Here is a 23,653-nt window from a genome sequence, read left to right as displayed (position 1 = left end):
GTCTGGAATACCCAGCCCTCACATGCGTTCACACTGGTTGCTTGAAATTAACCATTGTAGGAATCTGTACATGCCATGAGTCAGAGCCCCCAGTCCTACCACAAGCCCCAAACACTCATGAGTATAGCCTGGGCCTGCCCTATCTCAGGATATATATGTCTAAATAAACATCATTGCAATATACATCCTTTATGTCCAGTTAGGTATCTTTTAAAAAATGCACTTTACTTAACTAGACGTGTGCATGTGCAGCGTGTGTGTATCTGTGTGTGGGAGTGTGTGAGAGTGTGCATGTCTGTGTGTGTCTGTGTGTGTATGTATTTGTCTGTGTATGTGAGTGTCTGTGTGTGTGTCGGTGTGTGTGAATGTGTGTGTCTGTGTGTGAGTGTGTATGTGCCTGTGTGTGTGTCTGTGTGAGAGAGTGTGTTTGAGTGTGTGTGTGAGTATGTGTCTCTGTGTGAGTATGTGTGTGTCTTTGTGTGTGAGTGTGTGTGTGTGTGTGTGTGATTACCATATGAGAGCAGGTGTCGACAGACGATTGCTAGGTTCTCTGGAACTGACATTACAGGAAGCTCTGAGGCACCTAGGTCCTGGGACCCAGCTGGGGACCCCTGGAAAAGCAGCAGGCACTCAGATAGTCTCAGAGCCATCACTCCAACAACATCCCCTCCGTTAACATTCTAAAGAACTTCTGAACTTTGCCTTGGACCTGGAAGCCTAAGGTTTTTAAAAAAGCTAAAAATGTGTGCTATGCTCTTGGTGGTAACCATGGATGCTATTACAGAGACAAATATGAAGAAAACCGCTGAGTAATATAAAAAAACAGAAAGCGAAATAGAGTCATCAAAAAAGTAAACCGATGTACTCATGTTCGCTAATCAAATTGATCTCAAATTATTTAGCCATCATTGCCTCAAGGAGCTTGTGAGGCTCTCTTTCCTACTGCACAATTACCTCATGCATCCAGAAAAATAGCAAGAACCTCACAAGTCTCACTTTCAGCCAAACTTTGCTCCAAAGCTAATTTAACAATCAGTGCGTATCCCGGAGACCGGGCGTCTCACCGTGTGCAGACCCGGGGTCATAGAGCACTCTTGGCCCTGCGCTCTGTTCTGACACTCTCTGTTCTGACACATCTCGCCTCTGCTGGGTGACGGCTGTCCATGCTCTCATTTTGTCTTTTGATAGCTAAGGGATGACAGCACCAGGACAGAGCAGGCATCCTGTCTCCACTAAGTGCCACCCTGGCAAAGGCTCACACCCTTTGTACTGTTCACCCTGTTCAGGCCAGTAAGTACCTGTCATGGAAACACTGCCCTTGGGATCAGGAACTGAGATGCCAGGCAGTGAGAGGCCTGTGGCCTCAGACAGTAAGCATGCCTTCTCTTCCTTGAAGAGATGTTCTGTCTATAATGGCATCATCTTAGAAAAGTCTTCATTGGTGCAATAAACATGACCCAGGCGGGCTGGCTGGATTTCCCAGCCTGCTCCGTGCTAAGCCTGACAACCAGTGTTTGATCTGACAATCAGAGTGTCTATCCTCTGACCACCACAGCACCCTGCACCCTACACAGGCAATAAACAAATGCACGCAATAAACAAATGCCAAAGGCATCGTGAGTTCCCATGGAATGTTTATGATTTTATTCTGAACATAGGGTAAAGTGCAATGTTAGAGCGCTAAGATCGTCTATAGGTCATGACTGTGAGGAGAGGCAAAAGCGCGGGGGGAGATGAAGGCTGCAGAAGGTGGGCTCTAAACAACTTTCCCTTCCAAACGCACTGACAACCGGTCTGACCGCACTGTACTGTTTGCGTCTGGCGCCCTCTAGTGGTGCTCAGTCCTTCGGTCGAGACTCATCCACCCCTTCCTAATTACCCTCGTATTTAGTATCGGGAATTTCAGCGACCAGTGTGCACATTCAGCTCTTATAAATTTACCATGATGAAGAGCGAGATAATGAGGATTCCCAAAGGGTCAATTCTTTAATCGTGCGAATTTTCTGAAAGTCCACCAAAAAGATTAAAACTGGCTTGCCTTTGGTCGCCAATGCTGCTAACACTCTCCAGCTAATCCGACCCAGGAAAGGACAGGAGAGCAACTAACACGTGTTGCGGGTGCCGCGGACCCAGCGCAGACTAGAACTTCCTAGCGACTACGCGCTAGCCTGCTTTCTCAGTCATCGGGCGCCCTTGCTAGAACATCTCACAAGGGAAAGCTTCACTTGTGATGTCCTCCTGCTAGTGATACTGATTTGGTCACCTTCTGTCTCCAGGTGTGTCAGTCAAAGGCGGAGAAGACTTCAGCGGGAAAGAAATGCGAGGGTGAAGAAGCTGGCGTGGGAGCAAGGCTGCCTGGGTTAGGTTTGGTGTATTTACATTAATGATGCGTTTATTACGTTAGTATATAGAGTGTTCTAGGATCTTCCTACGCTCAGATATAGTACCCTTTCTCCAGTGTAACGCTGCCATGCCATTACCGCTTCTCTGGAAAATATGATACAGATATTTGTGGGAGGTCATCCGTAAGCAGGAGCTCACAATGTTTTAAAAGCAAGATCGCATCTTCAAAGCTCTTGGCGTCTTGAGCCCCGAGGGGATTGCCAACTAGCAGCAGGGGGGTGTCGGACGCTTACCTGGGGGAATCCGCGAGCCCCCACCTTGCAGACTTACCATCGGTTTCCAGCCAGTCCGACCCGGAGGATAGCGGAGTTTGTGGGTCTCCCGGACTCCCAGACGCTGCATTTGAGGGTCCCAGGGCGCAAGCAGGTGTTTGCTAGAAAAAGTGAGAGCACCTCAGTGGGAATGCTGGGCTGCAGAGCCCAGCCACCTGAGGAAGGCACTTCCCGGTCTTAGGGACTCCGCCGGCACCTGCGCGACTCACCTGATCACTGACCTGCGCCAGCAACAGCACCCAAAGCGCTACACAACCACGGGGCTGCATGGCCCCGCCGCAGCGAGGGCTCACAAGACTCGGCTCAGCTGTCTCCACTGGGTCACTGGATAGCCCCGGTGCAAGCAATGTGCTAGGGAGCAGCGCGCCGGATCCGACAGAAGTTCAGGGATTCCAGGCAGCGACTCCACCATGCACACCAGAGTTATCACTGCAGCTTCTCTCTGCAACCAGGGGTGGAGTGGCAGTGGTGGCGGGGGCGGTGGAACACCCGCCCCAAGCATGGGACAGCAGGGAGGAGGGCAGGGAAGGAGAGGGCAGGGCGAGGGAGGGCAAAGGAGAGAAAGAGAGGGGAGGGGACAGAGGGGGGAGTAAAGCTGGGAGGAGGAAGGGGTACCAGCAGGAAAAGGGCCAGGAAGAGTGGCAGGGAGGAGAGATCAGGAGAAGGGGATCCACTCCAGGGACTGAACATCCTTCACACATACAACCCAGCCCGAGGGTGTTTTGCCCACCTACATGCAAGCCTGGGGAAGAGGCAAAGCCAGGAGGGGGTAGTATCTAGCCATCTGCCCCTGTGCACTTGCGACTAAATGCCCTGGTGTGGGACTCCCAGGTACTGCAACTCCGTGGGATTTCTCACCTAAGGGCAGGACTGTGCAGCATAGGGGCAGGGCGTTTGTCGTCTTTCCCTGGCCGCAGACCAATCTGGAGCTTGCCTTCTCTTCTGTTGGTTTTAGTAGGGGTGCAGGGGGGGGGGGGGTGGATCTGCTTATGAATGAATGTAAGTTGTCCTGGGGCTTGCGATGTGGAGGAGTGAATGGGGGACAAGGCAGGCTAGGGCAAGGCAGGGCAAGCTAGTCAGAAAGCTGGGTCTCCCACGTCTATAGTCTGGTATAGGTCAGCAATGGCTGGTTCTAGGTTAACCTTAGCTATTGGCTGGCCCGTTGAGAGAACAAGTGTCAGATGACTGGGCATCCTATTAGGAAGTCTAGGGACCCTAACCTAGACAAGACCAGTCGTATTCAAGGCGACCAGTGAATGCTCTCCCTCCAGGCCTGTGTTCTAGTCCATCCATGCCCTGTGCATGCTTGTGAATAGGAGTGCCTTTCGTGACCACTGACAGATGATAGTGTCTGCTGCAGTGTGGGCACAGGTACAACCAGCACAGAGGAGTGTACAGGTAGGTGTTTTCACGTGTGACCCCCAACGACTGCCCACCCCAACAGCTGCCCTCCACTTACCTTCTGTGGGTCCCTCATTTGTAGCTAGACTGACCTTGCCTGGTCTGTAGGGGTGGGAGGGATGCATGGGCGGTAGTGGCTGTGGTCTATGGGGTGCTTGCCCCTCTCTACATTGAGTTGAGATGCCCCAGGATGGCTCTTCATTGGCTGAAGGTGTCATACATTTCAGAAAGGACACAGCAGGATGGAGATTCCCTGACGTATGTGAATCATACCTGTGTCTATGTAATAGAGGAATACAACTCCCTCAGTCCTGCAACCTTTAACTGTCTGGTCCCTCTGGGAGGGGAGGGGCCAATAAGACTTGTCTGTGGTGGAACATGGATGGGAGCGGTCTTATGTAGGTTTCATGCAAGCAACCAGTGATGTAACGAGTTCACAATACTGGTCTGCCAGGCAAGAACTACTCACTGGTACAATAAAGGCATGGCCAGCCAGCGCACCCATAGAATAGCATTGTTCTCAGCCTTAGTCACACACACACACACACACACACACGTATCTTTGTACTTTTATGTAAAGATCTGGCATTGAAACTGGCCTTAAAACACCTGTTATCCCTCTCTGCCCCTTCCCCAATGCCAGGAAATATGTCTGTTCTAGTTTATACCTCAGGGTACCTGCTCTCACTCATCAGCAAAGACAGACTAAGGTGGGCAGTGCCTGGAGTTCTCCAAAATGTTCCACAGAAAGAGGAGAAGTTTATCTTTCCTCTGGGTGCAGATCCTCATGGGTTTGGTAAGTGGGGTTTCTAATTATTCCCAGTGCTGTCCCCGGTAACATGAAGGGAGCCAGACTGTCCTGTGGAGATGTCTGGGCCTTTCATGCACAGGTTCCGTCAGTCACAGAGAAGGATGAATGAGTGACATTAAACGTTCACCCTTACAATGTAACACAGTCCTAATGAGACTGTTTCCACTGGGAAGTAAGATGCTGAGCTCTGTACAAGGATGGGCTCCTGATATTTCCCTTGGCTGTGCAAGGAGTCTCGTCATCAGCCTAGAACCAGACTCTGGGACCGCACAAGGTGGGATTGAGACTGTGTAGAGCAGAAGGTCCTAGGTTGCAGTAAGTAACCCACCCCTCGGTCTTGGGAGGAACCACAGAGAAGAAGGCAGAAGAGGGCAAACAGTGAGATACAGGTCCTCCTTGAAACGGGTGAGTGGAACTGAATGGTCACATTTAGTGAGTGTGGCCTATAATACTGGGACCAGTTCTTCCTCATGTTTAGAGAGAAGACACAATCCACACCAGAATGTGAATGGCTCTCATATAAAAATGTCCCACTTCAAAGCACAGGGCACACATGTGGCAAGGACCCTAACACCCTTCATCTTGCAGCTCCCTGAGAAGTCAGCTCTGGATGTGCTGCAGAATGCATTATGTCACCTCTGTTAAGCAGCAGGTCAGCCTGGTCCAGCCTGGATAGAATCCGCTTTGCCGCCTGGCTTGGAATACAGGTGTTGTGGAAGTTGGCCCATGGGTTTACAAACCGTCTATGACCGCAGTTAATTCCAATGGTTGTGACCATTGGTTCTTTATGCCGATGCATTGCTTCTTCTAATCACAGTGGCGTCATCTCCCTCTGACAGCAGGGGCTCATTTAAGAAACCCTTGGGAAGGACTGGTGGCATACCTCAGTGTACCACGACACTTGTGTGCCATGAGGGAGGCCATGAGTCCCATTCTTAGTGGTATAGGACAGAGTCATTTAAGGGATGGAAAAGAGAAAATAGAACGATCTCATGCAAGCATCTGGAGTAAAGAAGCTACAGGGTGCTGAATTTTTTCCCATGCTGATTAACCCTCTCCAGACTGGAGAAGCAGAGCCACTTTTTATGGGAACAGCATTTTAGAGCAGCGGTTGGCTTAGTCGTTAGACTTTGTCAGGCACGTATGATTTGAACCCAAGCAATACAGGTTGACAGAGACATGTTACCTAGAAGGCAAAACTGCCATTCCCACAAGTGGCTTAACAGAGGGGTGTGTGTGTGTGTGCATGTGTGTGTGTGTGTGTGTGCATATGTATGTGTCTGTGTGTGTGTGCGTGCACGTGTGCATGCTATGGGGGCTGCTTAGGCCGTACTGTGGTTCCTGATTCACCCCACACAGAAGTCAGCCCAATAGCTGGGGTCTCAGTGGTCGCAGATACTCGAAGAGAACTCTAATGGAAGGTCCCACTGGAAAAGGCTTGCAGTCCATATTCTTTTCTTAAGGATTTGGGTCAGTGCTCGGCACACTGTGTAGCCTGGGTGAGCACCGTCCCATCGGCACAGAGATGTGGCATTGCCAAGGAGCTTTGCTGTTTGGAAGACTGAGAAGCTCCAGGCTCCCCACTGCAAGTCACAGGCGAGCAGCTGTCCCACAGAGGAGGTAAAACAGCCAGGGGGCCACACCACATACTACATAGCTCCAGTGTCCCAGGGCAGGATGGACCAGGCCAGGCTTCACTTCTTCCCCAGCCGCTCCTTCCGCTTCACTAGAGGACAAGTTCTAGGCCTGGAAATAGAATTTCCTTCTACCATGAAAATTAAGCATAGTAAGAAATAAGAATTTAAAATAACCTTTTTTTTGTGTGTGTGTGTGTGGAAGAAAATTTAGCATTTCAGTCTGGGAGAAGATAAACATTGTGACCTTTGTTTCTTATCCATTAGGGCTTCCTGTGAACACAGGAAAGTGTTGCTTTGGAGATCAGGGGGCACCAGACGGAAAGTCCTACCCCAGGCCTACATCACGTCAAGATCCCTGTTCATCCTGCCCAGAGCAATGACGATAGGATTGCGATCCCTGGGTCTCGGGGACAAACCAGATCTGTACTGATGGCTGGGACGGGGCGGGGGAACCATACTGGATTCCTGACACCTGCTGCTCCACATCCCAGGAGTCTTTGGTTCTTCTTCACCTTGAGGTGTCACAGTTTGCAAAGTCTGCAGAGGAAGGGAAAATGGGAAATGAGGACAGACGGACGTTGGGGCTTGAGTTCCAAACTGCGCACTCTGTGTCCGACCTCCCTGACTAACTATGATAAAGCTTGTCTCTGATCAAAACTGTCCCGTAATTACACCATCCATAACAGTAACTGCACATTAGTCAATCCACAAGTATTTATGTTGAAAGTATAGAATGTTTAGTTATGTAAGCAGTAGTGCGGTAGGAGACACACAGTCCAGTGGTCCTGACAGAGGCCTCCAGTAAGGTGAAGCTTGGGTTCATGACTTCACTGCAGAAAGGGAATTTTAGGATGTGACAACCTGAAGCCGAATTTATTAAAGACGTTTTTCTTTTTAACACATAGGTTTAAGTGCGTATGGTGGTAGGGTTAACGGAAAGGGAGGTTCTTGTAGAAGATCAGGATATGCAAGAAATCATGTCCCAAATGAGGGTCACACTCTACCGTCTTTATGTTAGTGACACATGAGTTTGGCAGGTTCTGAAGCTGTTATCTTTCAAGTCCTGTTAGAATTGGAGTTCACAGTGTGGCTCCCAAGAAGCATGAGGGCAGTATAGAGTTATAGCAGACAAGGTAAAATGCCAAGTCACAAGGGTGTGCAGGAAGTTGGGATAGATTCAATGTAACATGTCGATTATGGGATTCTTAAAAAAAACTTATCTGGGAAAGGAGTAAGGCCACACTCAAGGTCATATGAGATCCGGCACTAACTGTGACCATTGCTATTTTAACATTGTTGTTTGAAAACAGCTCCGTGTGAAAAGAGCATTGTCCATGCCGACAGCCTTCGCAGCAAACACGAACTGTGCAGCCATTGTTGATCCTTAGCTGGGGAGAGGCTGCAATCGGACTCTGGATTGCGGGGTTCCTTCTCCTTCCTGTGTGTTTATCCCCTGGACTTCCTCTTCCTCTCCTATCTTAGTTATTGGACTAAGTTTTCATCCTAAGTTGTGAGGCCCACTATCCCACGTGAAACAATGTACCCACGTTCTACATGTGTCTGTCGTGATAGCCTTGTTCCCCTTCCCACAATGTAGACTCTACAACAGAGCTGTTGCTAAGACACCTTGAAAGTAAAAACTCCTCTAAGCCAAGACCATAGTACGCCAATGTGGGGACTTTAGCCCACCTGCTTAATTCCCCTGGGCCCAGAGGTAACGGGAACTGGGCAGTCACGGCTGTCAATCAGCTGCTGCCACACGGGAGCCACCAGAATTGGAGGAGCTGCCAGTAAGAGGGCATCTGGCTCACACGCTTGTGTTTCAGTTGGCCCGTGCTCCTGGTCCTAGGACATCATCTGGCTTACTCTCTTGTGTTTCAGTTGGCCCGTGCTCCTGGTCCTACCCTGCAGGCTGGCATGGAAATGTTGTCGGGGTGGTTGCCACGTTTCCTGGGAGAAGCTGCATGAGAGACACGAGCAGTCCCAGTGTGACAGCCCCCCCCCCCCCGCCACATTATGCTGACCAAGTGATTCCCACAAGCTGTACCCATGCAGGGGAATGTACACTATGGCTTTCCAGTGAAGGTTCGCGTGAAGGGTAGAGAAGAGTGGCTTTTTCACCTCCAGCCTACTAAGAGTTGTTACAAACCTTATCCTTGTACGTGTTTGCATAGGTGCTGCTGTCTCCCTATGCTCCTACAATGGTGCTATTTTCTCTGTGTGTTTGTTCCTACATTGATGCTGCTGTTCTCTGTGTGTGTTTGTCCCTTTATGACTCAGCAACTTAAAGGAAAAAAGGTCGGTGTTGGCTCACAGTTCCAGAGGGTCACAGTCCCTCACCGAGAGAGGTTCAGCTGAGCCTACAGTGCATGGTGCTGGGAACACAGGCAGAGGTTTGTTGTGTGGTGTGGACCAGAAGCAGAGAGAACACAGACTGGAGCTGGGGATAACCCTGGTTCTCCCCAGGGACCCACTTCTACCATCCAGGTGCTAACTCTTAAAACATATACAGCTTCAGAAGAGGGCTACTCACTAGTGCTCAGAACCCAAGCTTGCAGGGACATTTCAGGCTCAAACCATGGTACCACGCTACCCATTCAGTGGCCTGAGACATGGGCTAGCCTTTGGAGAGTGTGTTCTGTATTTGAGTGACTAAGAAGTCAGGACTGGGCTGAAGAGGGATCAGCACCGTACTCCATTAGAGTCAGGCTCCCTTTTCAGGCTCGAATCACCTTCTCCAGAGAGAGCTGAGGGGGGAGGGGGAGTGTCTCCATTTCCAGGTGCTGGCCGGCAGTAGATCAATGTGAGCTGCTGAGGTGTGCGCCTCATACCAACATATGTTGAAGCTTTGTGTGTCAAACTGTGAGCTGATTTGGAGACAAAGATTATATATAGTTAAAGTGAGCTCCCTCCCTCCTCTTCCATCCTCTCTCCCTTCCTCCTTCCCTTTTCTCTCTCTTTCTTTTTTTCTTTCTCCCTCTAGTTCTACCTTCTCTTTATTCTCTTATGAGATAGGACCGAGCTTGTGGCCTCAGCTATGCCAAAATATCACTCCTCTCCTTCTATAGCCCCCAAGTGCTGGACTTTCAGGCATAAACCACTAGGCTGGGCATCCTCCTTCTTCTTGAAGCCATTTTTTAAATGTGTATTTCCTAGAAAGGGTATTTCTTCTATGAAAATTTGCCAGGATTGTATCTTACAGCACTATGGTATATGAAATGTGACAGTTTCACCCCCTTCTCTCAGTCTCTCACCTCTACTCCTCGGGCTCCAGTAACAGCCATTCCGCGATAGACAGTCTCTGCTGCTCTTCTCAAGATGGCATGGCACCTGCCAGGGTGCTGATCTCATCTGCAGACACCAACATCCTGTGCCTTGCTGAGTGACCCTGCTGGTCCATGGCTTTTATCTACTAACATCAAGTTGTCTTTCCTCTGCTTTTATTTTTCATATTATTTGACTTTTATTGAGGTTTATTTATTGATTTTCCATAGCTCTGGTCTAATTTGAACTTAAAGTTTCTGCACATTTGGGTCTTATGACCTGCAAATATGTATTAAATAAACAAATGATTCTATTTTCACCCCATTGTCATCTCAGGTTTCTTTGCAATTCTACACTTTTGTTAAAATATTTTAAACATGTAGCAACAAACCCCGTGGTGTTCCCACCCCACCACCCTTAGTGTATCTAGGGAGCAGGAGGAGGTATTCTTTTTTTTTTTTTTTTTCTTTATTTCTTTCTTTATTTATTTATTTATTAAATATTTCAGTCTCTTCCCCACCTCCGCCTCCCCTTTCCCTCCCCCTCCCCCAATACGTTCCCCCTCCCTCTTCAGCCCATAGAGCAATCAGGGCTCTCCGTCCCGTGGGAAGTCCGAGGAAAACCCTCCTCCATCCAGGTCTCGTAAGGTGAGCATCCAAACTGCCTAGGCTCCCACAAAGCCACTACATGCAGTAGGATCAAAGACCCATTGCCACTGTTCTTGATGTCTTAGTAGTAGGAGGAGGTATTCTTGAATGCAGGATGGGAGCAGAGCTCAAGTCACATGCCGCCAGGAAGGGACACCGTGGGTAAAGGCTGCATAGTGAACAATTTATTTCCCATCCCAACCACCAACAACTTGGCTTGGAATAAAACTCTAGACCTTGCTGCTTCACTTGCAGAGATGTCCTTGTTGCCCCCGACAGCTCCTTTGGTGGAAGGCACAAGAGTGCCTTTATTGTTTCGTAGACCAGACAGAGAGATCTCCAGAAGCTTTGAGTTTGTGCTTTTCGGCACAGGTCTGGCAGGCTGTCTTGCCATCACTTCCGTCCTGGAACACCTTAAGCTCACACTCTATTCCTGTATGCCTCCTGTTTGTATACCCCCTGCTTGGGCACCATTATTTCCACATGGACATGTTCCTTGTTGGGAGGTGTAGCATTAACGGATGAATAGTGATCAATAACTGAGAGGCTAGGTCCTAATGAAACCCTAGAACTGCCAGGGCAGTTACTGAAATAACCATAGCACGTATGTGCGTGTGAATGAACGAGGCTGATAAAATCCTGGCCTTATTGCTTCCTAAAATACTTTCAAGGCTCAGAAAGGGAAGAGGAGGCAGAAAAGCGAAGTCAAATTCCTGCTAAGAAGCTGCATGATAAAGCCTGGGAACCTGGGAAATTATCTAAAATTCATCTTAGCATTAACACTAATACTTAAAATCAGTATTAAGCCACAATGTTCCTCCCTGGTGATATCTAACTTGAGCTCAGCCTTCCACCCTGTATCGGGAGTAACTCCCCACAGTGAGTAAGAGGACATATATAATACATGAAAGATAGAAGCATGGGGAGGAATTTTAGTAATAAAATACAAGATGGCTGGCTACTCAGGAACTAAACCTGAGAAAGCACGATCATAGACTGGATGTTTAACCCTGCTGGGTCTGACTCACGAAGCAGGACTGAGGGCGATTTTAGAAGTCCTAGGTTTTGTTTCAGAAGTGAGATTTTGTCATGTATTCAAAACACAAATCTATTGCGATCATTAAGTAATATTAAGTTAATTTATATTTGTTAGCTAGACGTAAGAAAATGGTTAAGTAATACTAAACTGGCTTATAGTTTTCAGGTAAACATAAAAAAATGGAGAACAGGATATAGCCCTGGATAAATATTCACCTTCCATGAAGAGTCTTCATTTTCCTATCTCTGTGATGGGTATGATGAAACCAGGGCTCAGACCAAAATCCTAGCACTTGTGTGCTGGAGACCAGCCAGGACTGACCCTCCTTGCGTCTCTTCTCTCCTCCCTTCCTGTCCCTCTCCCTCTCCCTCCCTTTCTCTTCTCCCTATCCTTCCTGTCTGTCTGTCTCTCTATCTATCTATCCATCCATCCCCCCACAGGCGATTCTAAGGATTGGTTGAGTTAATATAAAAAGGACTTAAAACAGAGCACAGAATGGATAAACTACTGAATCTAAAACAACTTTAATCTTAAAAAGTGTAATGTTTTGATGAAAAATATTACACGTCATTTGAAAATACAGCAGGAGCCCCCCCAAGCAGGTGCTATACGTGGGGAACAGTTGCAGGGGCCTTCAAGGATGAAGGCTGCCTCTCTGGAGCCGACTGGCTCATTTCTGCAGCTGGAGATGGGAGCAGCACAGCAGGGTGGTGAGGTCAGTCTCCTCTCCCCCACACCGTGTCTCACTGCAAATGCCTTCCACAAATGAAAACACCGTCCATCAGAGTCACAGGAATGATGGGAGAAGAGACTCTGCTTCGCTCGCTGTGAGGCATGGTGGAGAGCAGCCATTTTCAGAAAGTATGTCTTGTCCCAACGCCAGCACAGCCATTCTGTGCCTAATGCCGTGAACAGGCTTGGTAGGAGCCTCAGTGCTCATAGGTAGTGCTCATCCTGCTTCCATTTTTTAAGTTGTTCATGTCAACTCTTTCTTGATGTTCTACAGGGATGAAAACATTCAAATTACGAGATCAGATGAAATTATTATACAAATCAAACTTTTTTTCTTTAGTTTTTGGGGTGTGTGTGTGTGTGTGTGCACGTTTGTGTGAACATATATATCTAAATACCTTCCTATATCACTTTCCAGGTTATTTTTTGAGACAGAGTCTCTCACTAAATTTGGAACTCACAGATTGGCTGGACAACTGACCAATGAGCATAGAGAGCTGTCTGTCTCCACCTTCCGTGTGGCAGTGTTGGGCGACAGGAGTACCACTTATCCCCAGTTTACATGGATGCCAGGGGTCTGAACTCAGGCCCGCATTGTTCACGTTTCTTTGTGAACAAAATTTTCTGCCAAAAAAAAATCTCTTGAAAATGAAAATTTTCATTGACTTCTGATAACCAAGACATAATTTCCTGAGAAATTCACCTGTTCAGGTTTTGTATCTTAACTGCAACCCAGGCTTCTCAACTCCTTTAGTCTCTGTGCCTCTGCTGTCAAAATGATGGATACAGTTGAGCAGCCTCCCTCAAACATCGTGCCAAATGCAGATTGATTCCCAGCTCCGAAAATCTCCTAGAATTTGAAAGTAGCTGATCATACAGTAATTAAAATAAAGGAAATTAGTGGAAATGTAGATTTCATAATCTCCTTAACAATTTTTCTCAAATATGTGACATGCTATTCTTAACAAACTGGATGTTATGAATCCTCAACCTAAGCACCAGAAAACAAACCACTCTTCCTAACTCTTCGTGAAGCTGCAGCGGGCAACGTCACTCTCATTTTCCCACTTCCTTTCTAAGCCTGAGGCTTCTAAGTTCACTTACTTATCCTATTTCCCTCATTGCTCTTCTACTACTTGGGATCACATCCCCTCATCTCTTACTGAGTTTACCTCAGAATGCTTTGATCATTGTTATCTTTTATACAAAATGAATCCTACCTGGATGATGGAAAAGGTCTGAAATCAAGTCACCTACTATGACATTAAAAAAAAATTCTTCACTTCTCTTGGTTATCAGACAAAGCTGGAAATGGGTGGAAAATGGATCTTGGGGAAGTTAGGAGAACGAGTGAGGGTTGACATGATAAAATATGTAGTATGTACGATGTTCTCAAATAAATAATAAAATGTCATATTTAAAAAAGAAAGGCTGATATCTTTCAGGCTGTCTTCAAGTTGCTTCTATGACAAGCAGAGAGGAGCCGATTTTGTCATGGGAGTTAGTGTGTAGACTGTTGGAACTTCATTCCTCTGTTCCAAAAGGGCTGGCATCTCTTTGGTGGGATGATGAGTAACTGCAGATTATTTAATTTCTGTCCCCTGTCCCTACCTATACTCTTGCCCCCTTCCCTCTTCTGAAATCTTGTCCCCTTCTATCATCCATACACCCTCGACAGTTAGATTGGACCTTCATGTTTTAGAGCGAGAAGCAGAGTTAAGCCCTCTGACCTACTCTATATCTACATATTTCCTGACATCTAGATTTCGCCCTTATCATCTTCAAGGTAAACTGACTATACAGGGAGAAAATATTGTGTAGCTTCAAGGGTTCTGACCCACTTTACACCCCTGTGGTGCTTGCATACTTGACTCGGCCTCTGACAAGGGCTCTTTGGTTCCAACGAGCACAACCAAGATATCCAAAACAGCAGCGAGGCAAGGTCAAGGGACAAGAATTGTCCAAGGCTACACTGGAGCAGTCAAGCACAGGCAGATTTTAATCCAACACTCAGAGCAAAGAAGAAGTCTGAGGCATGAGTACCTGCTTGCCTGGCAGAGAAGACAGCTGTTCAGAGAAGACCATCTTCTCTTTGATGTCCTCCAGGGTTTCAGTGAAGTGACTATAGGCTACTCTTACAGTCAGAAATGTCTTCCCCTGTCTTCATCTTCGAGATCATCTCTGATACGGCTCCCAATGTGCATTGGATTTCTACAGCTCGATAGGTTTTCATTCATGATGTATACACCCTCTAAAGCATCATTCATGATGTTGTCATAAAGTTCATGGTCAGTAATCCCCACTGGGTGTATGAGTAGCCTTCATGGGCTGTGTCTAATGACTTATGTCTCTACAGACAGTTCTGGTTAGCACACTCCTTATGAGCCTGGAAGTTACAAAGTGAACATTGTTCCTCTATATGTGTGTTGGGCTTTTACAAGGAGAAGTCTGTGTCTGTGGGACCATGGGTTGAGATAAGGCAATACTAAGTAAGCAGATGTTTCTTTATTGGGTGAAGCTCCATTGGTGGTTGGATGATGTTTGTGTTCCCAAGGGTCTACTAAACTCTGTGGGTGTCCTACACCCTGACACTCTGCCAGCTAAAGGCACAATATGTCATTTGTTACAATATCAGCTCACCAAATCTCTCCAATGTGCCTGCTCTTCCTCTATACAGAAATGACAAATTAATCCATGCTTCTCAACAGGATGCTGTGGCTGGTTGAGGCATCTGGAGAACCACCAAAGATTTATATGAGCTTGCTTATGTAGTCTTAAATATTCAAAACCATGTGAACACACAGAATGAATTCTACAACAGTCCCAGACATGGCTCTGAGTTTCCTCCACCAAGTTCTCAAATGTTTTGTAGCAGATGGCCTGAGTGTCAGTCTTGGCTCTGGGACTCCCTAGGTTTCAGTTTCTACACTTCAGAACTACTAGAGATCAGGATAGAAGTCCATGCAATCATCCAGGGGACTACATACACTCTTGACTACTGCTTCCCAGGAGTGCAGTAACAAACAGGGAGATCTTCAGGGATTGTAAGAGACACATTCATTCCCTAACAGTTCCACAAGCCAGAGGTTCAACAAATGTCATGCCACTGAAATACAAGTGTTCCCAGGGGCTCCAAGGAAATAGTTTGTGTCCTTTAGAAGTGCCCTGTGGCCAATCTGCATTCCTTGTTTTAGGGGCAGATCCTTTTGCCTCCCTTTCATAAGGGCATCACTGATTATCTCTTGTGCATATGTGGACGAGCTGACCAAGTGTCATGGGATAGTTGATTGTGTTATGAAGCTCCTAGATTGTGTTAGTAAAATTAACCTTGGATCAGAAGGTAGGAACCAGTAGCTAGTTGACAAGAATTAGCCCCCAAAAGGATGGAGGACCTAGGAAGATGAATAGAGAGGCACAGGAAGGAATATGGAGAGACTTAGAGATTCTTGGTCCTTTTTTTTTTTTTTTGGCCTGGTACATATGGAGAGGTTTGCTTGTTAGGTCTCCAGTAAAAAGGGGGAAAGTCAGCTGGTTGCCCTTTTGCCACTTCTTTGATCTATCAGGTTTTTACCCCAATATCTGACTCCTAAGTCTTTACTGATAATAGAGCACCTTAGGCAAAAACAACAACCAAGTATGGGGTATCTATCTATCTATCTATCTATCTATCTATCTATCTATCTATCTATCTTTATTTCAGTATGCCTGTTTTGTAGGTGGAAGTTTCTGTTTCACCCAGCCACAGAGTTGTTCCATCCCAAAGAAACACACAGAAGCTTATATTAATGATAAATTGTTTGACCTATTAGCTCAGGCATATTATTAACTAGCTCTTACAACTTAAATTAACCTATAATTCTTGTCTATGTTTAGCCACATGACTTGGTATCTTTTTTTCAGTAAGACATTCTCATCTTGCTTCCTCTGAGTCTGGCTGGTGACTGACTCTCTGCCTTTTCTCTTCCCAGAGTTCTCCTACTCTGGTGACCCCACCTATACTTTCTGCCTCACTACTGGACAATCAGCATTTTATTAAACCAATACAAGTGACAAATCTTTACAGTGTATAAGAGCATTATCTCACAACAGTCTCTCAAGAAAATAAATGACAATTCTTGGGCTTAGAGAGTAAGGATAGATCTCCTGTGCTCCATCCTTCAATTATTTAATCATTCAAAGTAGGAAGTGCTAATTTCGTGTGTGTGTGTGTGTGTGTGTGTGTGTGTGTGTGTGTGTGTGTTATGAGCTGTTATTTAGGACCTCTGGCTGATAAAAATCTCTATGTGCGAATGTTAATGGATTCTTTCTGGTATCATGGCCAGCATTGTGTGCTGGCTGAGGGACCAAGAGGCAAGCCCTACCTTGTATAGCCACCCCACAGACAATGTGTTGAGATGAGGGTCTGAGGGTTCTGAGTTCCAAGAGCCTGTCAGAGCTCTGGGGCATGAGGTGTCATATCCAACCCTTACCCTCCAGCCTGAGTTAGAAAGTCTAGCCAGACAGATACGTGAATCAACTTTGTTATAGGCAAATCCTGGCAGGTACTATTAAGGAGTCACGAGTCTTTATGCACATCTACATCAAAAAGTCTGACTTGTTTTCTTCACCTGGGCACATCCTCTATGGTCAGAGATTTCACTAGAAGGCAACAGCATGCTTGGTAGGATCAGAATGTCGCCGCTGAGAAACAGAGTGTGTGCATGCTACACAGTCAACTTTGGGAACTGAATCCACAGACTGCTGCTCCCCAGGCCTGTCGTCAGTCAAGGGGCTCCTCTCCAAGGAAGGTGAACTGTGATCTGGGTGCCTTGCTGGGAAGGTCAGATGTCTGCTGGAGAGAAAGTGTGTCACCCTCAGGTGGGAGTACCCAAAGGAGCCTGAGAGGTCTAGAATGGAGGTAGCCTAAGAGGGCACTGAATTCTCAGCCTAGGCAACTGATCTTGAGGAAGCCCTCATGGTAGCTCTGCAATGGGCTGAGGAGACCACAGTACCCCTGTAGTCATTTGGAGTCACTTGTCATATATGAACATTGGTAGGCATACCTGCTTGTGACACCTGGCACCAGCGGGCTGGTACACAGTGTCTGTGGTACCAGGTTTAGAGAGTATGGGCTTTGGAACAGAGATGCCTGTATAGGAATTGGGGACCAGATCATAAAGAGGAGAGGAGAACAAAGGAGAAGAGAGGAAAGAGGAGAGGAGGGGAGGAGAGAGAAGGGGAGGGGAGAGGATGGGAGGGGAGAAGAGAGGAGAAGAGAGGCACCCAGGGTGATTTTAAATTCACAGCAACCCTCTTACCTCATCCTCACAATTGCTGGGAATACGGATGTGTGGTCTCCATACTTCTGCTTCAATTCTTAGGAGAGATGATCTTCCTCAAAAATTCAGAAAACTGGGCTATCACTGGCTAACAGCAGTATTCACGGCCTCAGCCTAAGTGTTAGAGAAGGGGAACATTCTAGGCTAATGTACAAAGAATTCCTGTTACCTGGGAGGTGCTTGGACCTGCCCTGGCCTCAGAGGGGAACTCAGGGTGAGTTATTACACTTGAAGTCCATGCAGTCAAGGCTAGAAGGATAGGAACACCTAAAGATCCCGGGGGATTCTCAGGGAGGAAAGCATCTTCTGGGTACTTGAGGAACCCCAGACCAGGCTACCCCAACAAGGCCTCTCGTCTCAAAACCCAGTCACCAGCTTGAGCAAGATGGAAACAAACAACAGGATGAGCTGCATAGCGGGGGCTGGAAACTTTGTCTTGAATTAAGAGATAAATGTATTTATAACACAGGGCTAAGTTTGATTTTCTCTGAGTACTATAATTAGCCAAGCAATCGAGGCGTGCGGAGAATTCGAATATGGAGAACGCACCAAGTCCCATTTATCTCTGCACACTGGGAATGACTTTCAGTTTTTAATCTGCCATGCAGAGGTGAGTGGCCACAGGCCAATGGCTGGCAGGGGAGGTGGGCTGGCGTTAGTGAGCAATACATGTGTATTTGTGGTAGAGGTTTGTGACTGACAGGTGGATTGGGCAGACGTTAGTGACTGGCAGGGGAGGTGGAGAGAAGCTGGTGACTGGTAAGTGTGGGTAGAGATTAGTGGCTGGCAATTGGAGCTGACAAAGGCCCCATGGTTACCCTGGTGATGTGCACACAATTCTCCATTGATCCCTTCTGGGCAGGTGTGGCTGCCCCTGTGGCAGCAGAGAAGGCAGGTCTCTGGCTTCCACCGATGTGAACCTCAACAAGAAATCAGTTTGTGGAGATTTGTTCTCCATTATTGTCCTGTTATCTCCTGTGAGGGTTTTTTTTTTTTCTTCAATAAAATGTTCTACATATTTGGTTTACTGAAGATGAAGCTGGGGGTTACATAGAATTTCTATTTACTGAAATATGCATTTTTTGTCTTTCAACTATTATCTCCTATTTCTAGTCCTGTTGAGTTCCCACAGTATATACTCGAAGTACAAATATTCTCAAGGATGACACATTGGGACATTCCACGATTTCTCAGCGGACATTCTGGAATTTCCAGGCAGTGGAGAGGCTGTGGAGCAGGACACAACAGGAGGCCTTTCCTCCCCCTCAAAGTGCCCCTGAGGTTACTTAAGCTCAGTGCTTCTCAGTGTTACAGAAGTAACCAGCCACTTTCCGATCGGATTTAAAGCTCACTCTGCAACACAGAATTCATGCTTGGTACTGTTGAGTAAATCAGACCCCTATGACTGGCTATGTCACGGGCCCTGGGGAGAACTGAGCACTAATTTCCTGCTAAATGGACACAGTAATAAACTGCTCTTAACTTCTTGACTTTATACCCACATCTCAGTGACTCCTTCAACCCTCACTGGAGAAACTTTGTAATAGACGGAGAATAATAGGGAGACGCTCCTGGCCAAGGTGTAAAGAATAAGAGCCTGCGGAGATGCTCAGCTCTAAATGTAATTTCTATATTGTATTTTTACTCCCCAAGGCTCATGGAGAAGAGGCAGCAGAAAGATTGTAAAGCCGAAGGTTGCATGGATCGGCAGAGAAGCATTTGCTAGACATTTGGACCTAACAAGACTGCTGCACACATGAGCTCATGGCAGCTAAGACAGCGTGTAAAAGACCTGCCCAAGACCCTGGTATGGAGGGGGAGGGACTTATGAAACTATTGGCAGATGGGAAGCTATTGGTTTTGGATGGCGTATGGAGGAGGGAGAGTAAGTTTTCTTTAGGAATCCAGGCCTCCAAAAACTACCATGCTGAAACTGCTGGTCCATTAATGGTGAACGCACATACAGCACTAACTCAAAGGCTTCCTTCCTTCTTTCCTTCCTTCCTTCCTTCCTTCCTTCCTTCCTACCTTCCTTCCTTCCTTCCTTCCTCCCTCCCTCCCTCCCTCCCTCCCTTCCTTCCTTCCTTTCTCCCTCCCTCCCTCCCTCTCTCCCTCCTTTTCTCCCTCCCTCCCTTCCTTCCTTCCTTTCTTCCTTCCTTCCTCCCTTCCTTCTTTCCTTTCTCCTTCCTTTTTCTCTCTCCCCTCTTCTCTCTTTCTTTCTTGTTTTTACATCCCAACCAACATTTCCCCTTCCTCCTCTCCTTCCAGTTTCCCCCATCTCTCTTCTCCCTCTCCCAACCATGCTGTTCCTATGTTGATTGTTTTTGTGTGGATGATGTGATCTATTGATCAGAGAGGGTAACTGGAGTCTCCCGCTGTCTGTGCACTGGTGTATATTTCTCCTTCCAGGTCTAAGGCTGTCTAGTTTATAAACCCCATGCTGTTCGATGCATGTAGATTCACAACTGTTCTTCTTATCCATGAATCCACTCTTTGCAGTCATACACCTTTCTGTGGTTCCCTTGCCGTTACTTTGTTAGGTTTCAGTGTAGCTATACCTGCTCACTTTAGGATCTATTTTTTTCCTGGAAAATATTTTTTTTCTTGTCATTAACAGCCTGGGTGATTTTGTTGGTGAGTTGGATTTCTTGCTGGAAACATGGCATCGAATTATTTATAAAAATTGATTTAGCCAGTCCTGTATTTCTTATATGATCTATTACACTGTTCAAGGCTCTGGAAAGGAAGTGGTTAACTTACTTTAGTTGACTTCTTTTAGCTGGTAGGGTTTCCCCCCTCTTCTTACTTCAGTGTCTGTATTGTTTGGTCCTCAGGGTATTCAATTCTCACACATTTATTTTTTGAGTGTCTGTTAATATATTTTCTTTTCATCCTTTCGAAAACCATTGCCATGAGGACAGCTGTTTTTCTGTCGCTTCTGCGGTCCCCCAGCCCCTGCTGAGCATCCTCTGTAAGGTTGCCCAGCGGTTTCAATTCTCTTTCTTCCTTCTGTCTCTGCTTATCTTGCAAGGTCTTTATTTATCCTTTATTTTTGAAGGACAGCTTTGCTGAGCACAAAAATTCAGATTGCCTATTGTTTTTATGAGACGCTGTAATTATATCATCCCTTTTCCCCATAGCCTGCAGATTATCTGCAGAAAAATATATTCTTAGTCTAAGGCAACTATTCTCAACCTGTAGGTAATGACCCTTTTGGGGGTCAAATGACACTTTCAGAGGGCTTCCTAAGACCAACAGAACGCAAAAGTATTTTCATTATGATCCATAACAATAGCAAAATTACAGTTATAAATTAGAAACATAAGTAATTTTATGTTTGAGGGTCACCAGAACGTGAAAAACTGTAGTGAAGAGTTGCCACAATAGGAAGGCTGAGGACCATAGTCTAAGGAGTTGTCCTGGAATTTTCCCAAAGGCCTCTCTCTTGGCGATTTAAGATTCTTTCTTTGTCACACCTATTTTTCAGGTGAATTATAATATGTGATAATGAAGAAATCTTTTCTGATTTGGTGGCCTTGTCTGTTAGAAGTTCCAGACACCTCCTACACATGGAACATACGTTTTTGTCGAGATGAAGGGTTTGTTTTTATTTTATGGAGCTGTTTTCTATGCTGTTATCCTCTGCCTTCTAGGTTTCAGACAGATATTCTGGTGATGCAGATATTTGCTCTTTTCATGTTCTCCCGAATATCTTCACTATTCTCTTATCTTCCTTACTTTCTATTGACAAATACTTGACTTTGGGCTCCAATATTTCCTTTAATTTACAGCACCTGTGTTGAGACTTCCAGCTGAGGTTTTCATTTGACCCTTTGAACTCCTCATTTAGAAGGCTTCCATTTGGCTCTTTTTCAAAGCGTCTTGCTGACTTTCCCATTCACATTCTGTAGGTTTATTTAACCAAATCGTGTTAGATTCTATTGGTCTTTTAAAGATAATTGTTTTTGTTTTCTTTGTGCATTTTTTATCTCTAGACAGGGTCTTGCTTTATAAAGTTTAAAGATTTAGGACTCACGGTCTTCTGGCCTCAGCTTCTCAAGCGCTGGGAGCATTATAGATATACAGTATAGCACCGCTCTTTTGAGTTCTTTTTTTCTTTATCTTCTCAGCCTAAATCTCTTTGGAACTCTTAGCAGTTGGTCTTTATCTTTTGTAGGCAACGCTTTTCTTTCTTGTGCCTTTTCCCGTTCATTCTCACGTGTTTTGAGACTTGCATATTTGTAAGACTGTATACATCCACTACTTTTACAGAATGGATTTTTTTTTATTAAGTGACTTTGTCCCAAAGGTGTTTCCTGGGGTACCAATTTTTTTATGCAACGTGGGATTTCTTGTCATCTTGGCACCTCAGTGTAGGCTCCCTATTGATTAACGAGTTCAAGTGCAGACCGTAATATGTCAGGGTTGGGAGAGCCACAGTCTGCCAAAGTGTTCAGGAAGATGTGGTCTGAACATGCTCTGTGGGGAATCCACAGAATTTGGTGACTTCCACAGTGGGGATGGTGGTTCCACCAGTGACGAGTGTCTCCTCAAGCCCTGCTAAAATGGCTTTGTTAATTAAAGGGTATGTGGAGGCAGAATGGGAGAAACACCTGAAGGACTTTTCTATCTGATTAGACAATGCTGCAGGCCTGTGTGTTTCACAGGGAGCGATCACGGCAGGAACCATGGAGCACCTAGGTGCAGTGCCAACAGGAGCTGTGCTGTTTTTCTCAGTCGCCGAGTCCCCTAGGGAACAGGACTTCAGTTCCCCCCAGCTACCGTCTCTGAGGATACAGCAATGTCTGGAACGTTCATTCTTCCTGGCTCTTTTCATCTCGAGTTTCTGCCAGGACTCAAGCAGCAGATGAAAGTCAGCCTGCTTTCAGGGCATCCCTGAACTGTACACATTTGGGCAATGGCCAAAACTTTTGTCCCCTTGACTTATTTAGCTGAAGCCAGCAGAACATAGAGCAAGTAGAACTTGTTAGCTACCAGACAACGGTTTTCTGTGGACCCAGTGACCAGGTGACGACTGGTTTTCTGCATAGTTGAAGAGCACCCAGGACACACGCATGTGTGGAGCAGAAGTGGAGTCATGTAGCTGGTACCCTGGCCTATCAGTAACCCACTCATGGGCAGTGCTTGGGAGATGAGAGGTGGGCAGTTACTTGTGCCCCTGATGGCTGGGGAGTTGGCGAGGGTAGCTGCTGAGATTTCCCAGGTTTTGAGGAGGTGTCCTGTGGCGTGGGCTCCACAGAGATGTCCAGAAATGTTGGAGTTAGCTCAGTCACCCAACTGGGAACCTCTTGGCTCAAATATTTACTTCCATCCTCAGTCTTTTCTCTGGGTTCCAGGCGTCCCTGCCAGTGTGCTTTCAAAGCTGCCTTCAAGCTCCCTGACCTTGAACTCTTGCCTTCAGATCAGTTCTCTGGGAAAACCAACGAAAACTATTGGCATAGAAATGTGTGCCATAGCTTTATCTGTTGCTGTGATAAAATATCCTTGGGAAAAAAGGAAAGGAAAAGATCTATTTGGCTTAAAACTCCAAGTTAGAGTCCACTGTAGCTTTGATGTTAAACCCCAAATTTAAAACATCACATCCTTAATAAGGGGCTGAGGTAAAGTTAACAGTCGTATTGATTATATCCTCGCGTGTTGGCTTGGCTCATGCTAACACTGTTTGAGGCCCAGTCTGGGGAATTGTGCTGCTCACAGTGGACTGGGTCTTCCTGTCTCCATCAACAGTCAAGACGCTCCCTCTCACGGTTGCCTATAAGCCAGCCTGACTTAGATAACTTCTTATTCGCAGTTACCTTCCCAGGTAATTCTAGGTTGTGGCGCGTTGACGTTTGAAAGTAACCACCACATTATTGCAATTTAGGACGGGGTCCACTGTTAGCTCTAGCACCGTCAGTGTGAGGAGGAGAGTGGACAGAATCACCCTATTAGTTTTGTGGGTTTGCTGAGGTTCTGTAAGATGGAGCCATCAGCTCACAGTTACAGTAAAAGAGGAGCAGATGCTGAAACTGGATACGGTGAGTACCATTTTCTGACCTCCAAACTAGTTACTCAAGGACATAGATAAACAGTCATTTGCCTGGTGTCTGTGGAGTGCCAAAACTCAGT

General features: G+C 46.4%; 1 protein-coding gene across 1 annotated transcript in view; it reads right to left on the bottom strand.

Annotated features, from left to right (window-relative positions):
• Positions 1-3,188, bottom strand: part of Adamts16 (ADAM metallopeptidase with thrombospondin type 1 motif 16) — a 91,484-nt gene extending 88,296 nt beyond the window's left edge. Inside the window, exons 1-2 of the mRNA XM_050144738.1 lie at positions 2,885-3,188; positions 2,674-2,776 (exon numbers count right to left, since the gene is read on the bottom strand). Coding sequence (XP_050000695.1) covers positions 2,674-2,776; positions 2,885-2,944 — 163 coding nt within the window. The 5' untranslated portion in view covers positions 2,945-3,188. The remainder of the gene's footprint in view (positions 1-2,673; positions 2,777-2,884) is intronic.
• Between the last annotated feature and the right edge of the window lie 20,465 nt (positions 3,189-23,653).

The sequence above is a fragment of the Alexandromys fortis genome, unplaced genomic scaffold (genome assembly GCF_014885135.2).
Source record: "Alexandromys fortis isolate MF-2015 unplaced genomic scaffold, M_Fortis_MF-2015_v1.1 scaffold_52, whole genome shotgun sequence".
NCBI classification, from domain to species: Eukaryota; Metazoa; Chordata; class Mammalia; order Rodentia; family Cricetidae; genus Alexandromys; species Alexandromys fortis.
Note: the sequence above shows the minus strand (reverse complement) of the source record. Positions and strands in the feature narration are given on the sequence as shown.